The sequence below is a fragment of the Sorex araneus genome, chromosome X (genome assembly GCF_027595985.1).
Source record: "Sorex araneus isolate mSorAra2 chromosome X, mSorAra2.pri, whole genome shotgun sequence".
Classification (NCBI taxonomy): Eukaryota; Metazoa; Chordata; class Mammalia; order Eulipotyphla; family Soricidae; genus Sorex; species Sorex araneus.
The window spans coordinates 37,085,856-37,105,482 of NC_073313.1; the positions used below are offsets into that span (position 1 = coordinate 37,085,856).

The 19,627-nt window shown below is 38.6% G+C and overlaps 1 protein-coding gene and 1 pseudogene across 1 annotated transcript in view; one reads left to right on the forward strand and one right to left on the reverse strand.

Annotated features, from left to right (window-relative positions):
- CFAP47 (cilia and flagella associated protein 47) overlaps window positions 1-19,627 on the forward strand; it is a 489,064-nt gene that overhangs the window by 136,178 nt on the left and 333,259 nt on the right. Inside the window, exon 28 of the mRNA XM_055121064.1 lies at window positions 18,964-19,064. Coding sequence (XP_054977039.1) covers window positions 18,964-19,064 — 101 coding nt within the window. The remainder of the gene's footprint in view (window positions 1-18,963; window positions 19,065-19,627) is intronic.
- Window positions 7,473-8,944, reverse strand: LOC101540923 (40S ribosomal protein S3a-like; annotated as a pseudogene).

The window sequence follows — 19,627 nt, forward strand, 5'->3', positions numbered from 1 at the left end:
TCATCTTGCAGCTCTATGATCTTTGGCCCAACGTCTGTTATTCTGCTGCTCAAAGCTTCTGTTGACCCCGTTGATCACCTACCAGGTTCTCATCTCTCTCATTTCTCACTGTAGTAGTTTTTTTTTTTCCATTTTGACTCTCATACATTCTTGTGCTTTGCTGACTACCTGTACTATCATTTCTTTGAACTCGTTGAACATCTTCATAGTGACTCCAAAGAGACTGAAGATTTATAGATTTTGTTTATGTCTTTAGTGATATTGTTTTTGTTCCGTGAGTGCGGTGGACCTCCATGTGTTTTCCCCATTGGTTTTCTAGGCCTCTTGCTGTGCTGGGGTAGGGGTGAGGGGTGGGGGAGTCTTCGTAGTTAATTCCTCTGGAACGTGCTGAGGGATTAAACTGGAGATTGCTATCAGTCTTGTTCATCTTCACAGAATGACAGGAATTATTGTGAGCAGCATGTTGTTTGTTGAGTAGATACATTGCATGCCTCAGGAGCTGTGGTGTGGGCCCTTACTGTGATGCAGGTCTCGGGTGGAGGCTGCTAGGATGCAACCAGTAGGAAGGGGCTCTGCCTCCTATTTCAGAATAGACCTAGGGACGTTAGTTGGAGGCGAACCTCATCTGGGATGGTGAAGGAGCAAGCAGAAGGTCCATATTCATCTCTGTAGAGAGAAGACATTGTGACCATCACCCCTCTTCCCACATGGAATCCAATGAATTCTGCATCGAAAAACAGAGTTAGCATAGTTCTAGTGACGTCAGAAGCCATGGCTCTGCCGGCTTGCTCTTGACTGATGTATGGAAGCCTCAGTGCCATTAGCAACCAAGCCATGGCCAACATGTGTGTGGGACTTGGCACACAGACCCCTGGTAAGTTCCAGGCTTACTTGCTCCTGAAAACAAATACAAATTGGTTGTAGTTAATGAGAATGGTCTGATCTGGTCCTTTAACTTTTCTTAAAATAACTAGTCGTGATCTTGTTTTACAAGTTGCTGGCTTGAAGATATTGGATTATAAATGTTTTATGTCATTAAAGCAAATGCAATAAGGGCTTAGTATAAACAGATAAATTAATAGGGGACTTAAGTGGGAAAATGTCATTTCTACATGATTTTAGCTAGAAATAAAGCCGATAGTCTTGATTACAAATACACAGTGTATTCTCTGGTGTAAATATAACTTATTCTCAAATGTGCAGATATGGTGTTTGAAAAACACAATGGAAAAACCTGGGAATATACAGCCTTAATTATATTGACTCTCTTCCTCTATATAGTAGAATTTTATCAGTCTTGTTATGTCAACCTCATTAAGATAATAGGGCATTGACAATCAAATTGAATTATATTAATTTTAAGAGATTCAATATAATGAAAAGAAAATGAGGAATAATGAAAGTTGACTTTAATTAATGTTTTAATCAATGCATAATTTAATATTTATCTAGGGTGCACCTGGAACTTTCCATTCATTTCTAGTATTTTCTTTTGGGGGGGAGGGGTGTAGGCCGCACCCTTTGGTGCTCAGTGCTTACTCCTGGTGGACTTGGGGACCTTATAGGGTACTAGGAATTGAACCCAGGTCTGTTGTGTGCAAGGCAAATATCCTGCCTGCTCTACTCTATATTCCTGCCCCATTTCAAGTATTTTTTTAATGTGGGGACCACAGCCAGAGGCTTTCAGGAGCTGTTGTCGGTTGTTTGACTTGGGAGTAGGACATTCGGTGTGAAGCTCTCTGAATTCACATGCAGGCCTTGTGCCTTAGAACCTGAGCTGCTTGTCCTTGGGAAGCCTGGGCAGCCGCACGCACCTCCCACAGCTGCCGACAGTCTCTGGACCCTGTGACACCGCCTCCTAATTCCTTAATACTGAAGTTCCGCTAGAAGCACACCAAATTAGATGGGAAAGTAACATAGATGCCATCTAAACTCAGCAAACAAAAACAATAACACAGCTGTCTCGACTAGCAATAAACAGCTTAATAAATTCTTAGACTAGGACCTACCAACCCCTTGATCATATGTAATAATTTTCACATAAATATGGTTCTTTGTACTTATTGATTTTAATACTGGGGCTTTGTTATCTAATCAATTTAAACTGTAGAATTGTGTCAACAGTTTTGGCTTTTGTCTGTATCAAAATAAATTAAGAGTCCCCCCCAAAATGCAATAAAAAAACTATATTATAAAGGTTGTAGATTTTCTTTAGCCAAAGGTATATCAAGTTTAATAGAAATTCAAGTTAAATTGCTACTGTACTTGAAATAATAAATGATTTAAAACGAAGCAATAAAGGAAAAAAGTGACTTGTGCTTCCTGTCTAACCCTCTACCCCTCAGCTTCTTAAACTATAGATTGTGAACCCCATATGGAGTCATGTAGTTTTAACTGCCTTTTAAAAAATTTCATCATGATTTATTATCAGTAACCATTTTTCGTTTGTCTTTGGGCCCTGTCTGGCAATGCTCAGGGGTTACTCCTTGTTATGCGCTCAGTAATCACTTGTGGCAGTGCTTGAGGGACCATATGGGATGCCTGGGATCAAACCCAGGTTGATCGTGTGCAAGGCAAGCACCTACCCATTATACAACCGCTCTGATACCCAATTACCGGTAAACATGTAATGTACACACCTATTTTCTATGCTCATATTCCTGGGGGGTCATATAAAAAATTCTCACCCAAAAGTGGTCATAAGTGGAAAAAGTTTAAGAAACCCTGCTCTGGTATTGGGCATGTTTTTTCAGCATGCCTCTTCCTGACTTTGGACTGCTTTGAAAGAGTAGGAAGCTGTGCACAGAATGAATTGGCCAGAGTCAAGCCATGTGGAAGAGTAATATACACAGGTTGGCAATGCCACTTTAGTAACTTTATGTAAATTATATGGTATTGTATAAATATGTCAATGTGTGATAGTAGTATAAATTTGACTGTAGTTAGATTTGTTCTTATGTGACTTTCTGGAGTATTTGCATATTTTAAAAAATATATATACATTTAAGGTAGTATTTAAAATATACATGTAATGTAATTTCAAGAACAATGGATACTACCAGATAAATAGAGATTCCTTTATGAATAAAGAACCACTATTTAAGGCATGCTCATCTTTTAGAAACTGCATTCTTAGCATAACTTTGCTGTTCATCGGCAGTGAGCCATCTAGAATTTCAGTATTGTGACTGCCAAAAGATAGTGGGAATTCGCCAATATTTCAGTAACCATCCAATGGGTCATAATTGAAGGGGTTGTTGGATTAGTGCCCTGATTAGTGCCCTCCAACACAAACATCTGTTTGTTTGGAGATGGGCTGTATTTAACACAGTACTTGTCCACTTTTTTCAGTTCCTATATTAAAAAGATAAGATAGTCAGCAGCAGAGCCAGAGAGAGAGAGAGAGAGAGTACAGTGAATAAGGCACTTGCCTTGCAAGTGGCTGACCCGGGTTCTATTCCCTGCACCCTCTCTGGTCTCCTGAGCGCTGCCAGGATTGATCTCTGAGCACAGCCAGAAGCCCTGAGTACCCCTGAGTGTTGTTTCAAACCAGAGAAAAAAAACAAGTGACCTGGCAAGAATTCATAACAGGTTTGTTCTGAGATAATCACCTATTCCTCACTTTTGTTTATTTATGTACTTTTTAGTTCTTGCTCTCTCCTCCGTCCCTTCCTTGATGGTGATGGTATTGCAGTGATCAGAGAACACCCACATACTTGGCTATGGCACTCGTAAAGTTTCAGCTGAGGTTCCTGCTGGGGGTTGCCCCTCTGAGTTCGGTCCTTTCACACTCAGCTGTGGCACTCACTCAGATGCAAATACATTTAACATTGGTGTTTTCATGTGTGCTCAGTGGGGCTTGCTCTCTTAGTTTAGGCACATTAAGTTAGGGTTGTGGTTGGTATTCACCAGGGGCTGCTGAGGGACTCAGACACTTGCTCGGCAGGGCTTGAATTTCCTGGCTCTTGCAATGGCACATCATTCTAGTGGTGGTACGTAATGTAGGTCACACCCCTTTTGGTGTTGCTTCCACATACCTGGCTGCAGTGCAAACAAATCACTTACAAAACCAGGGATAGGAGCGGTATTGTGAGGACCTCACTAGGCATGGGCGGGGACACTGGGACTTGCACAGATGATCCTATGCTTGTGAGGCTGGTACTCTAATCCATTTGACTATTCGTCCCAATCCTCATCTTTATTTCTTTACTTTGGGGAGGAAATCTACAGCCAATGGGGGTCAGAAGATACTCCTGGATCAGTGGAGAATCATGTGATATTGGGGATTGCACTCAGGTCTCCTGGATGGAAAGTTTACAATCCAGTCTATTCAGCTCGCTCTCTGGCCCCATCTCATTTACATGTACGTAATCAAGTGGAAAACTAGTTAGAATAGCACCTTCATTATTTGAATGGCAACAGTTTTATGATAAATCTGTTAAATAACGATGTTGGAACATAGTCCATTATAAAGCAGATGCACAAGTAGTTAGATGCCCCTCTTGCCTCTTCCCCCAACTTGGGACCTCCTACTAGAATCCTCTCCATCTCTCCATCCTTCCTTATATTCCATTTGCATATCCTACAGTTGGGCATTTGTGTCAGCTAGAGATTTTATGTCTTCAGTAGTTACACACAATGCACGAGCCCTGGCACTTATGTCCAGTTTCTACCAGTACGCTCAGTGGTTTTGTTCCAGTAGGATTTGTGTGGAAGGTAGAGGGTCGACAACATGCTCACCTCCGCTGTCCTAAATTTTCCATTTGCTTCTCAGATATGCTCAGTCTTCAGTGTTCAAATTCAGTCAAACTAGATTTTTTTCAGTAGACCTTAATCTGTGGGTGCATTTTGCAATTTTCGTTTTTTTAAATAAGTATATTGCTGATACTTTATCATATATTCAGATACATTAGGGTACATCATATTGAACTTTTCCTATTGAATATTAAATATTGCTTCCTGCTGTCCTCACACTCATCATAGTCTTGGTTTGAGGATAATGTTGGGAGATATTTTTCTATGTGTTGCTGTTTGTTTAAGGAGATATTTTTCCTACTAATCCTTATTTCTAATTGTCAGCCTTGAACAATTTGTAAAGAAATTTCTTAGTGGTCATGAAGTGTCAGTCTCAGGGCGTGTGGTTTTCTTTTCTTTTCTTTATTTTTAGTGAATCATCATGAGAGTACAATTACAGATTTGCATATTTTCCTGCTTGTGTTTCAGTCATACAGTGCTCGAGTACCCATCCCTCCACCAGTGCCCATTCTCCACCAACGATGATCCCAGTATCCCTCCCACCCCTCTCACCCCATACCCCCCCACCGCACCCGCCTCTGTGGCAGGGCATTCCTTTTGTTCTCTCTCTCCTTTTGGGTGTTGTGGTTTGCAATAGATGTATTGGATGGCCATCGTGTTCAATCTATAGTCTACTTTCAGCATGCATCTCCCATCCCGAGCAGGTCTTCCAACCACACTTTACTTGGTGTTCCCTTCTCTGTCTGAGCTGCCTTTTCCCACAGCATGAGGCCGGCTTCCAAACCATGAAGCAAACCTCCTGGTACTTATCTCTACTATTCTTGGGTATTAGTTTCCCATTGCATGTGGTTTTCATATTGCTTTCTTGACTAAATGTTTGGCTTGTTTTATAAGGTAATTTTCCTTCATTAAACAGCATCCATAAATGAATTTGCATATCTTAAGCTCATTGTAAATTCTCTTTTATTAAAACTCTGGTCGGGAAATACAACATTATTGATATCTCATTAATTTCTTATATTTTCCTTCCCTGTTACAACTTGGTTCAAATTCTGTAGCCATCAGTTTTCTATAATTATTGTCCTTTGTAATTTTGGATATTTCAAATTTATTTGGTTTGTTTAACTTACGCTTAATTCTTATGGATCGTATAAGTAGGCATCCGTTCCTTTCAAGTTAGGAAGGCAGAATATGGAACAACTACTTTTAAAAAATTTATTTACCACTTTTCTGTCAACTTACAATGCACCATACTATCAGTGAATTACTTTTAAATGTTTTGGTCTTATTTTAAAATTCTCAGTTTCATGTAGCTTCACGATTTAAATGTCTTTGACTTTCACTAAAAGCCTGGACTTTTTTTGGTATTCCAACCAAATAGAACCTGATGCAAAAAGAAGTTCTCAGTAATAGTGCTTCAGAATTTCAGTAGCTTGCTAAAAATTCATTATTTAAGTGCATGGATTTTATTTAAAGATGAATGTCATTACAGTAAATCTTGGAGGATTTAGTTATGTCCTTACTTTTGAAATAGAAGTATCATCTACTTGTATTCATTTGGTTCCCTCTTGATAAAACCATAACTTTAAATGTCATTCTGTAATCACCTTGTTCATTAGGTATTCATATAATACTTACTTTAAAAGATGAGTGATGTGTGATTTATACAATAACTTCATACAAATAAGTAAGAGCTAGGCATGAGGAAAAGTAACTTGGAAAGGCATTTCACAATTATACTTAATAGGATTTCAATGAATACTTTGTTTCTCCTCAAATACTTTGTTTCTCTTTCTGTTCTCAAAAGATCAGAACAAATTTAGAGGTAATGTAAAGTCCTTGAGTGGTTGCTTGATCTCTTTTTGCCTAAAGAGGGATGCTTAAATGGTATTTGAACATTTGTATCTCCCTTCTTTTAAAATACACACAGAGTTTTAGGTTAGAAATTTGTGTAACTTGTTATACTCCCTGGTCTTTGCACCTTCTTAGAATTTTCTAATTTAGGGGTGAGAGTGAGTAGGGCATTTGCCTGCATACAACTGGCCCGGGTTGGATCCCCAGCACCCTAGCACCCTTGAGCACCACGAGGAGTAATGAGTGCAAAGCCAAGAGTAACCCTTGAGCATCACCAAGTGTGCTTTTTCCCCCCCAAAAAATAAAAAAAACTTTCTGATTTAGAAATCAAAATAAAATAAAGATGAGTTATTATGAAATGTGGAGAACTAGGTATACTACTAGCACTTTTTCATGTCAGGATATGTTGCCCAGTTATGTGATGTGAGGTCTGCACACTATTCATTTGTCTGTTCCTCCAAAATTTGTCTTAACTTCAGATGCCACTTGGCCTGAGGTTATACCCCACCAACTAGTCAAACCTGCCTCCCCTGACTGAATCAAGCTCAGTGAAGCAGATATTTCAGTCTAATACCTGGAACACTGATGAACAGTGGAGACCTCCCTGCCCAGTTGGTAAATGCCACACCGGGCCAATATATTCTGCACTATTCTATTCTCCAGAATATGACTTCTTTCTCATCCCTTACATATGTATTGAATCTAATAAATCTCTTAAGCCTTGCACTGACTTCCTCTAGGAAATCTAGCCTCTGACAGAGATTGATATTCTAAACGTGCTGTCTGTGCTATTGGTGACCAATCAATTTTTCTTCCCACCACAAATATTTTTTTTTTATTTGATACCAATGAAGGTCTGAATTTTAAACAGATTCCTTCACTGGTGGTTCATATTCAATGGCACTTTCAACTTTAGCATCTGTCTCATCCCCTGTAGCTTTTCCATACCTGCTACATTCACCATGAAGCTCTGGGAGTTTTCTCAATTCGAACTTAGGCTTCTTCAGCATTTCTACTTTTCTAACAAAGACATCATGGAGTGAATAAACAGATTGGTGGGCTTTTCCATGTCTTTATTGACTGCTTCTTTGAAGTCATTTGTCTGCAGCTCTTGAGTCTTGATTTCTGTTATCTGCTTCCAAATCTGGTGGACTTGTTGGAGTTGAGCATGAGGCCTTCCAGATCTTGCTGTTGTGCTTCTTAGTGCAACCAACACGAATAGACAAAACAAATAACCATCATTAGTCTTGACATCAATATGAGCCTCAGTTATGGCCTGGCATTTTTTGACCATGGAGCATATATCGTCATGGGTGAGGTCCATGCCGTGAAAGTTTGTCAGGCAGTATTTACCCTTAGCATCCTCTGTAAAGAGCTTGGATTTCCTAAATGCAACTTCATTGTTCTGTGCAGCAGCAAAACTTACTTTGAGCATATGACCCTTGAGACCAACAGATGCAATTTTGGTCCTTGGTTTCTAGTGACAGGTATTTTCCCAGTATTTCCTATATTAAACGTCACAGATGCTTTCACACCATAGGAGTCTTTTTTAAGAACATGAATCAAATACTTTCTTCTTGGCTCCCTTTTGGTCACCTTTGTAAAGTGCATGCTTTTGCAGACCACCATGGTGCCTCTCAGGAAGCCAAAAAAACAATGGTGACTAATTTTTATGTTATGCAGATGTACTTGAATGAGTATGTCAGTCTCTACATTCATCCTTCCATCCATCCATGCAACCAGCCAACCAAGTGTGCTGTCAAAATTTTCAACTGTACTTCATATAATATGGGCTGATCTCTGCCTCTTAAGAACTTTAACTAGATACAAGGGAACTTTAACTGGATGAATTAGATGACTATAAAATAACAAGGGTCAGAAATTAGCCAGTAAATGAGTTCTCTTGGATGGTTGATCTGAAGAAAATAACACTACAGAGATGTTCAGAAGAAAAGAATATGATGAATGGCAAGTAAAGAGTGACTTGGAGTGAGTAAATCTAAAGGTGTAGTGACTAATGCAATGTCCAGTATCAATAAACCTTTGTAATGAAAATTATTAAAAAGCAGCTGACTTATAATTTGTAATTATGCTTATGACTGTTCTAATATATTTATAACTAAATAATTATAATTTTTAAATTGGGTATATATTTCACATATCAATCTTCGTGGCTTGCTGTTCTTTGGGATGTAATGGAGTATTTATTTTATTTAACAAAAATGTCTTATATCTGACTAACCTCTCAAATTATCTCTACTACAATAATTAGTAAAGCTCTAAATAATACCACTTTCTTTGAAAGGCCATGTTACTATACTTACGATTTGTACATTCTTTGATGTTTCTCATTCTTTCCATTCACAATATTGTTCTTTTGACAATGTTTGCCTCACAGTTATTAAGGGTTTTCTTTTCTAATTTCCAAATCTAACAGCAAATGTGTGGCCATTATCTTAATAACATATTCCTTAATCACATAACTGTGAAAGAAAGTCAGTCTCCAGTTGCAGTTGGTGTCCAACATATGGATGCTTGTAGACATTCTCCGAATATCTACTTGATAAGTCTCCATAAGAAACCATCATTGGCAGGAAATTGAATTGGTTTCTTCCATGCTGAAAGAAAAAAATGTAGTACGGCAGTTCACTTAAGGCTTTAACATGCACTGTCAATTTTCTTTCATGCACTCTAAATTATCTTTATCTCAGTCTGGCATGAAATAATAGAGTAGGAGTATGATCTATTTTAGACTATACTCAAACTGAAAAGGAACTGCTTTATACTTTTCAAATAGAGCACACAGTTCATTCGACTCTACACGAAAGTATTTTATGTCTTACTCTTTTTCGGACAAAACATCAAGTCATTCTAAATTCAGTGATACTATCAGATAAATTTCTTTAAATCAGTCATTAGGGGGGCATAATAAAATTTCTTAAATTTGTCTTTATAAAACATGTTAGGTTAATTCTTTTTTCGTGCATGAAGGATACACTGTTTTGTATGGATGTGCCACCTAGAAAACAGAAACCGTATTAATAGTTGCCAGACATGGCAGCAGTTTTACTGTCCCCCAAGCCTTTTATTAGTATTGAGGAAATACTGTTGGGTGACTGTTTTTGGTTTTTCATAATAGAACCACAATTCAAATAAACCTTTCCGGATTGCCTGTCTTTGCACATAACATCTAGTGGGAGTATTCTGGAGCAGATCATCTAACTTTGGAATTTTGAATGGTGTAAGAGTGTTTTATGCTGTACTTAGTACACTGTAGTTTGTATTCAATTTATTTGTTCCCATCCCTCTAAACCATTCCACCGTTGCTGGGAGTTGCCTGCTGATCCTATGGTCTGCAACTCTTCTCCTTAATGAGAGCAGTGCAGACCATCTCTTTTTTTTTCTTTTTTAAAATTTTATTGAATCACCGTGAGATAATTACAAGCTTTCATGTTTGGGTTACAATCTTACAATGATCAAACACCCATCCTTCCACCAGTGCACATTCCCCACCACCGATATCCCGGGTATACCCTCCTTTTCCCACCCTCCCCCTGCCTCCATGGCAGACAATAATCCCCATACGGTCTCTCTACTTTTGGACTTTATGGCTAGTGTAGACCACGTCAAGGCTTCCCAGCCCCTCTCATCATTTCATCATTATGCACTGTTCTTTTGCTTAGGTGTTAAGCTTTCAAGATACTAATTAGTATTCAAATATTCTCAGTTGTATGCTGTGAGATTTATACATCTCAAATATACATCCTTTGAGAATATGTATTTCATGGTGGGGCTTCAGGTGAAATGACCGGAGAAATAATTTTTCAAAGTCAATCAGTGGCTTCCGACTGACCAACTCTGATCTTAATTCTATGCAACTCTGATTATAAGAATCTATTCCTTAGAATAGATTGCATTTCACTATTCACATTTAAGAAATACATAGACCCTAAAATCTGAAGAATAAGAAAATCTTCTAGTCCCCATTTGACCTAGTTATCTTCTAACGTAAAGTACACTACAGCATTCAAGATAGGACTCCGAGAATATGAAGTTGCGTATGAGTTCATGTCAGGTTGTCATGGAGTTTTAGTATTTGTTTCCATCAGGTCGCAGATGTTGAGCCTAATAATATATCCAATAACCAGAGCTTCAGCAGTGTTTCCTGGAATTAGCCATTTAAGTATGTTAGGAGGCAAAGAGCAGAACAGCTAATGATTTGCACAATTTAAATAGGTTTCAGCTTAGCTTTATTAGGCATTATTGCATTAATTAAATTCTAGTGCAAATCATCATATTGAGAAATTTGGCTTTCGGGGACTAAAGGTAATGCAATTTGCAGTGTTAGAGTAATCTATATTTCTTTTTGATTGAACTTGAATTTTTCTTGTGCACTTTTGGAGTATAGTTAGTTGATATGCCTTTGTGAAAACACAAACATAAAGTTTATGTCTTACTATATATACCCATGCATATACAACCATATGAGTTATATGTTGCACTGTAGCGTTGTTCATCAAGTTGCTCGAGTGGGCACCAGTAACGTCTCCATTGTGAGACTTGTCGTTACTGTTTTGGCATATCGAATACTCCACAGGTAGCTTGCCAGGTTCTGCTGTGCGGCCGGATACTCTCAGTAGCTTGCTAGTCTCTCCAAGTGGGACAGAGGAATTGAACCAGGGTCGGCCTCGTGCAAGGCAAATGTCCTACCTGCTGTGCTATCGCTCCAAATACCTCACATAATGACTTTTTTGAGGGTCTTAGTACATTTAAGTCTATTCTCTTAGCAATTTGCAAGTATATGATCAAGTATTGTTATCTATAATCATCGTGCTTACATTTGATCCACAGAATCTATTGATTTTGCTAGAAATTTGTACCCTTTGTTCTACAAGTCCTCAGATTGCTGCTTCTCAATCTCTGACAGTTACTTTACTGCTTTGCTTCTACAAATTCAGTTTTTATAGGTTCCACGTAGAAATGAGATCATATCCTCTTATAACATATTTCTCAATTGAACACGTTTTACTTAACATAATGCACTCAAGGTCCATTTATGTTTTTGCAAATGGCAAAATTTCTTTCCATTTTACACCTGATTGACAGAACAATACTCAATCACATAACATTGTTGTGTTATATATAAAATAGATCACATTTTATTTATCCATGCATACATTACTGGCACTTTCTTCCATGTTGTGACTATTGTGAATGATGGTGCTATAAAAATAAGACTGCAAATAATAATATATAATATATATAATTTTTCAAATGTAAACAATTTGGTGGTAGTGAAATTTGATTTTTTATCACTCTTCCAGTCTGTAAGCCTTATTTTAATCTGTCATAATAGAGACCAGAGAGATAGTAAAGTGGGTATGCCACTTGCCTTGCATGCAATTGACCTGAGTTCATTCCTTGGCACCACATATAACCATACAAACATATAACCTGATTACCATGAGGAGCAATCACTGTGCACAGAGCAAGGAGTATACTCACCAAAATAACAACACAAATAACAACAACAACAACAACAATAATAATAATAATGATATCACCGGTTTAATCTTTGGGGGAGGGTGGTTGTTGAGCTACACCAAACAATTCTCAGGGCTTTCTTCTTGATTCTGGTAGCCACGGGGACCATATATTGTACTGGAGATTGACCCCCATTTTGGCTACATGCAAAACAAGTGTCCCACAGATTTAGTTTTTTTTGTGTGTGTGTGTGTGTGGTCCAATTGAGCATTTTAATTCTAGGACAAGATATTCTGGAGTCTTTTTCTGATCCAGTTGTTGGTTGATATAACAGCTGATTGCAACCTGGTTGTTTTTCATATATGGTGACATTTACATAACCAGTCTTATTAGAGGTAGGGCTTCTAAAATAATTCAAACATTAAAAGTTACTTAGCATTATGCACTGTAACACTGCCATCCCATTGTTTATCAATTTGCTCGAGTGGGCACCAGTAACGTCTTCATTGTGAGACTTGTTACTGCTTTTGGCATATCAAATATAGCACAGGTAGCTTGCCATGCTCTGCCTTGCGGGCGGAATACTGTCGGTAGCTTGCCAGGCTTTCCAAGAGGGACAGAGGAATCAAACTCGGGTTGGGTGTGTGCAAGGCAAATGCGCTACCCGTTGTGCTTTGAATCACAGATTTAGTTTTAAGCAGATTGGCTGTGAACCTGATTCCTCTATTTTCTAATCATATGACTTTAAATGTAATTTATGTTTCATGGATGTAGTTATTGAAAAGCAAGGCTGAGAAAGTTATTAATATGTTTCCTCAAAGATTGTTGAAGGGATTTACAAAAAAAAATACAATGAATGTTAGATGCTCCACACAGTAGCAGCCACAAATAATACAATATATAATTCACCCGCATCAATATCTGCTTTAAATCAATTCTGTTATCAGAAATATCCATCCTGAGGTTTGCTCATGGAAACATTCTAGAGAATCTTATTTAAATCCCAGAATGGAATTGCAAACTCTAATGGTGGAGTAGTGATTTATTTAACCATTTCTGTCAAGTTGAGTATTTTTAGAGCAATTTCACCACCACTAGAGGTCTTTGTCTATAGGGATTGGTGTTGAGAATCCGCAAATAAATATTTATGGCATTATAAATAAGCAACCATAAACACTTCTGTAAGGTTCCATAAAGCAGCCTATTTTCCCAGACTAGTTTTGTTAAAATGTAGAGTAGATTATTATTATATACTGCAAGTCCCTATTGTGTTTTGACATAATTTAAATAATAATATAAACATATAAAGCCTCATTACTCCATGCTGTACAGTTTGTACGTTTCTATATTGTTCCATGGAAAAATGTGGTCAAATAAATCTTGTGCATGTTGCTTATTTTTTATTCTAAGGACCATTTTAAATCAAATAACACCATCTTCAACAAGCTAGTTTGTTGTTTTTGTCTTTTGTGTTTTGTTTTTTCAGGGGGGAACTCCCAAGAAGTGTTTAGGGTCCCTGGGACCACTTCCTGCAATATTAGCAACTGCAGTTCAATACTATGACCTGGGAATATGGAGCTACTTGGGCTCTGTGGCGCCAAGGACCATCAGGACCATCCAGGGGCCCTGTGCTGCCAGGCTTAAACTCACAGTCTGTAATGAACTATCTCCCCTTAGGCCCCCAAGCTAAGGTTAGGACAACTCATTGATCACTGTCACTGTCATCAAGTTGCTCATCGATTTGTTTGAGCGGGCACCAGTAACGTCTCTCATTGAGAGACTTATTGTTACTGTTTTTGGCATATCCAATACACACGGGTAGCTTGCCAGGCTCTGCCGCACGGGCTCGATACTCTCGGTAGCTTGCCGGGCTCTCCGAGAGGGGCGGAGGAATCGAACTCGGGTCGGCCGCGTGAAAGGCGAAAGCCCAATCGCTGTGCTATCGCTCCAGCCCAACTCATTGATATATATGTATACATATATGTATATATATACATATATTCTATATATTTCATTGCTCTCTATATATTTCCATATCATTCTCAAAATACAATTTTATTCTAATGCTGTTTTTCATTCTATGTAATTTCATGGATATTTAAATACTAGTGGTTCATTTGGTAGTTTGGTACTTAGGGCTATTTACCAACCAACGTTTTAGGTGAGGATTCATGGTTAGGTGATTTATTAAAGAAGCCCTCTATTAAAAAAAACAAAATAAAATAAAACCCAAAAAATCAAGCAAGGTACTAGAGGAAGCAAAAAGGCTATCAATGTGAAATAGTAGTCGAAAGTGCAACATCAGCTTGATCCCATAGTTGATCCCATGGGATGGAATCCCACTGGAGTTTTGTCCTATTTGAAGCAAAGAAATTGGCCTTTCAAATTCCTACTTAACAGACATTGGCAACAAGATTACCCTGGAATCATACACTGCCTGAACAATTGTGACTTTCAGCGAAACGAGTGACATTAGCAGTTCTCTTAGGGTTATATTTGCTCTGCTCTGCCCAACTGTTGAATTGTAGTTCCAAGCATTTTAGGCCTAACGTTGGGTTGTCCTTTCTCCTCCAGCACACAGTTTAGGTTAATTGAATTACACCTACTCTAGTTCTCCTGGAGGCACACCCAATTCCATTGGGGCATTCCCAATCCCTTATGTTTATCTTTAACCTCTCCTTTGTGTTCTTCTTCCCCTGTTAGTCACAAATATCTCCAAATCAGACACAGTGACTTATAAAGTCAAATGTTCTAATGGCTCTTTATTTTGTATATGTGAGTGAAATATTGCTTTTCTCTTTTTGTTACATCCTTTGCATATTTTTATTTTAGAGAATGTCCCTTTTTATAGACACAAAAAAACAGTTAATTTTATGTTTTTGTAACTTGGGAGTTAATTGACTCTGAAATACTCCTGAGCATCCATCATATTTACTTGACTTAAGCCTCAGTTGCCCTTAGATTAACCTTAGTTCCTTACACCACGAAAGGTGGGTCCTGCTGAGGAACTTGGTTGGACCAGGGACAAACTGTAAGCTGCCCTGCTTTGACATGGGAAAGCCTAAGCACCAGAAAAAGTATACTAAGTTAAGAGCACGGTCATGGAACAAACTGACATGACCCCCCCCACGAGTAACTGAATAAGGACCCTATTGGGGTTAGGAAAAAAAACAATCTGGCTTGATGACTGTATTCTGGAAAATATAGCAAGATGTACCCAGGTAAAGCCACCCTCTACCATGAGTCCAGAGAAACCATTTTAAGCTTAACTTCAGGTATACATAAAAGCCTATGTCTCATACTGTGTTTATATGAAATGACTAGAAATATTATTAAGAAGTAAATTTAATGATTATTTAAATGGAATGCCAGTAAAGGAAAGAAGAAAGTAATATGCCCCTAGATAGTATGCTGTCACTGGGCAGATCTCCTAAAAATAATCTAGAATACTGAAGCACCTAGATGGAATTCCATCCTTGTGTGGATCTTGTATAAGAATTTTCCCTGAAGGAAGGACTTTACATCTGTTCATTGTTTATGTTAAATGTTCAACCACACACCTGTGTGATTGCTGACCTTCAGCCCTTCATGATTTTTCTCTATAATAATGCTAATCTCTTGTATCACTTGTCATCCCGTTGCTAATTAATTTGCTCGAGCGGGCACCAGTAATATCTCTATTCGTCCTTGTTGTGTGCTAGTGTAGCCTAATGGCATCTGCTCACTTCAGGAACATGGAGAACCTCAAACCATTCGTTCAAGGTCTTTATGAAGAAACCTGAACATCTCGCAGGTGGGCAGCCAGGGGTTCTTTTGACATCCCATGGAATCCAGTCGGCAATGGCTCTAGTCCAGCGGTCATCTCCAAATTGCATTACGTGTCCGGCCCATCTGATTTTCAGTGTCTAGGCAAATGAGACAGCATTTCTGATTCTCTATCGTCGACGGAGGTTGGAACTCCGGATTCCTTCTCTCACTTGAGTGAAACATGATACTCCAAGTATGGTTCTTTCGATTCCTCTTTGGGATACCCGAATAGCATTCTCATCCTGTTTTCGTAAGGCCCAGATCTCTGAGGTGTATGTTAGTGCAAGAAGAACGGTGGAGTCGAAAAGATGTGTCCATAGCTGGAGGCTCTTTGTCCTCTTACCAACTTCTTCGACGCTCTTGAAGGCATTCCGCGCCACTCTCTTCCTCCTACGCAGCTCAGGTGCCAGGTCATTCATCATGTTGAGGTCTCAACCTAGTTACACATAACTGCTGCATTCGGAGATGTTCATTCCATTAAGAGAAAATGGAACATCAGGGACCAGTTCGTTTTTCATGAACATTGTTTTCGTAAGATTCAGCTGCAGTCCGACCTTTCCACACTCACGGTCGAAGTTGGCCAGCATTTGTGCCATTTGGCTAATGTTTGGTGTTATTAGAATGATTTCATCAGCAAAGCGGAGGTGGTATATTTGCTGACCACCTATCTTCGCTCCCATTCCTTCCCATTTCAGTCTTCGCATGATGTCCTCGAGGGTGGCACTGAAGAGTTTCGGTGAAATGGTATCACCCTGCCGACCCCCTCTCTTTACATTGATTATCACTTCCTTGTAGAATGGTGAGATCCTGGTGGTGATTCCATAACACAGCTCACTGAGGATCCTGATGTACTGAGTTTGAATGCCCTGTTTGGCTAGGGCTTCGATGACCACTTCAGTCTCAACAGAATCAAAGGCCTTCTTTAAATCGATGAACATTAGACAGAGTGGCATCTTGAACTCTCGCGAAACCTCAATGAGCTTGGTCACTGTGTGGATATGGTCGATTGTGCTGAATCCTTTTCGGAACCCAGCTTGCTCGCTTGGTTGTCCTTCGTCTAGTGTTTTGCCAATCCTAAAGCTAATAAATGTGAATAAAGTTGTCCCTGATTACCAGCCTCTGGGACCGATTCCTTCTTCTATTGATTGGGGGTACAGTCATCAGCACCAAACACACCAGGGGATCCTGGTCACCCAAGGACAGAATTCCTTCCTTGGGTGAGGAGGTTAAAGATAACACTGAGGATTGCAAGTGCACAGATGGAATTGGGTGTGCTCCCATGAGTACTGGAGTTGGTGTAATTCAATTAACTTAAACTCTCTGTAGGAGGAGAAAAGGCAACCCAATGTTAAGCCTAAAATGCTTGGATCTATAATCCAACACCAAACCTCAGGATAGAATTCCAGTACAAAGAATTTGCATCCTTGGGAAAAGAAATTAAGCACAGCATTTGCTACAGTGATCATCTTTACATGTTTTCCTGCTTTTGTAATCACAGATAAGGCGCTTGCCTTACATACAGCCAACTCCAGTTCTGTACGTGGCACTGCATATGGCTTCCCAGGCACTGTCAGGAGGGATCCCTGAGCACAGAGCCAATAATAAGCCTGGAACACTGTTCTGTGTGGCACAAAAAGAAAGAAAGAAAAAAATAGCATTTGGGGGTTCTAAAATAGCATGTTGATACTATTTGTGGATAAACTTCTAATGAATGTAAAAAAATATTTTTTTAAATATAGTTGGACAGTTGTTGGAATCTTGATTCATCACTGTACTTAGCACAGTGCATGACACACTAGTGATTCATGCTATCAGGGAATACCAATACTGAATTTTATTTTAAGAAGGTCAGAAAATGAAAAAAAGCCATTACATACATAAATTCAATTTAATCCGGATCAGGGATATCTGGTGCATGTATGTAGAATGATATAATGGAATGATTAGAGTTAAAACAATGTTAAATGTGTGTCCATTATGTAGTATGTCACTATACATTGATTAAGAGAAATCATAATATATTCCTAATGGGAAAATATCATGCAGAACTAAAGTGAAAATAGTTCTTTTTCAAGCTGTTATCTAGCTAGGAGGAGTAATGTAGATGCATTTCAGGACTAAAGTTATCTTCATATACTCTAAAGCAGAACTGAGACTCGTGAGACAGTATTGTATTGGTGTAAGTACTAAAAATACTGCTTTCATGAAAAAAAAAGCAGCTTCATAAGGACAGTCTAATCACAATAGCTCGATGGGCCTGATAGAATCTAAAAGGGTTTCATGTCTGGTAAAATCAATAGGACAATTTCATGAAGTTTTCATAAGATAGACTGTGCAGGTTATGGATAATAATTGTACTGAATTGGTTGAGTAGCTTTTGCAGTATCTCTTTGAGTTCTCAGATACATTTGAAGAAAGACGAATACAGAACAAAAGGCCATAAGAAAAGGCTTTGGATGAAATGTGAAATATTTGGAGAACTTGCTATTGAAATAACCCTTAAATGTTGGAAATCTAAAGAAGAGGAACCATAGAGAAGATGTAATGACTATATTTAATCATTTGAAGGAATGTAGTAGAGATCAGATTGCAGATTTTGTTCTCTGATTTTCGGAAGCAGAATTTCTGAAATTACAGCTCTCCAGATAGGAAATTTATTGGCTTGGAGTCATCTGTCTCAATTTGGTACATTCATAGTGGTGTCATCTGAGGCTCAATATCGTTTGTCAGGGATCCTATAGGGAAATAATGTGAGTAAATTAAGTCAGAATCTTGTTCAATGCTAAGATTTTCTGAATCTGTTTGTGAACCTGTATAATTACAAGCTGTGTTCTAGAGCACACTTGTCAGTGAAATTCACAATCTGTTAAATGCTTTAAAATATTCTTAAACCATTAAAATAGATACTGTAGGTGGTTAAGAAAAACAAATTAGGTGGAAAGAAAAATTATGAATTATTCATGTTTTTATCATTAAAGGCAGCCAGATACTTTAAAAATTATCTCATTGCATTTAATGTATCTGAATATTTTATCAAAAGGCAATGTTTGTTTGTTTTTTTAGGTTTTCACTTCCGGTTTCTGCAACAGCAGAAAACTGCATTCTTACAATCTACCCATATATGGCATTACATATTGATGAACAAAAAATTGTTTTAAAGGATGGTAAGTTATATATGACTATTCTCTTTGACTCTCACTACATATGTTCTTGCTATCTGATGTCAGGGGTGAGACCTCCAAGCCTGTTCGGATCGGGACTGGGCCTCTTCCGCCCAGAATTCCCATTTTCCAGTAGCTAGGCGGTCACACCCAGGGACTGCCCCTGGCGCTGTGTAATCCCACCAACGGCCAGCATCCAGAAACTTAAAACCAAGCTCCCGGAAGCGACATCTTATATCCTAGTTCTCCCTCTGGGGAAAACTGCCAAAACCAGTAACAATGTTGGATCTCATTCCCCTAACCCTGAAAGAGCCTTCAATGGGGCTCCATTGGAAAGGACAAATAAAGAGAGGCTTCTAAAATCTCAAGGCTAGGACGAATGGAGACGTTACTGAGACTGCTCAAGAAATATGACGATCATTGGGATGATGATAATGATGATGATCTGATGTCTCCATTTAGAAATAAAGTTATTTCTGTGACTGGAGAGATAGTATAGCAGGTATGGCACTAGCCTTGCACTCAGTAGCTGACCTAAGTTTGATTACTGGAACTCCATTTGCCCC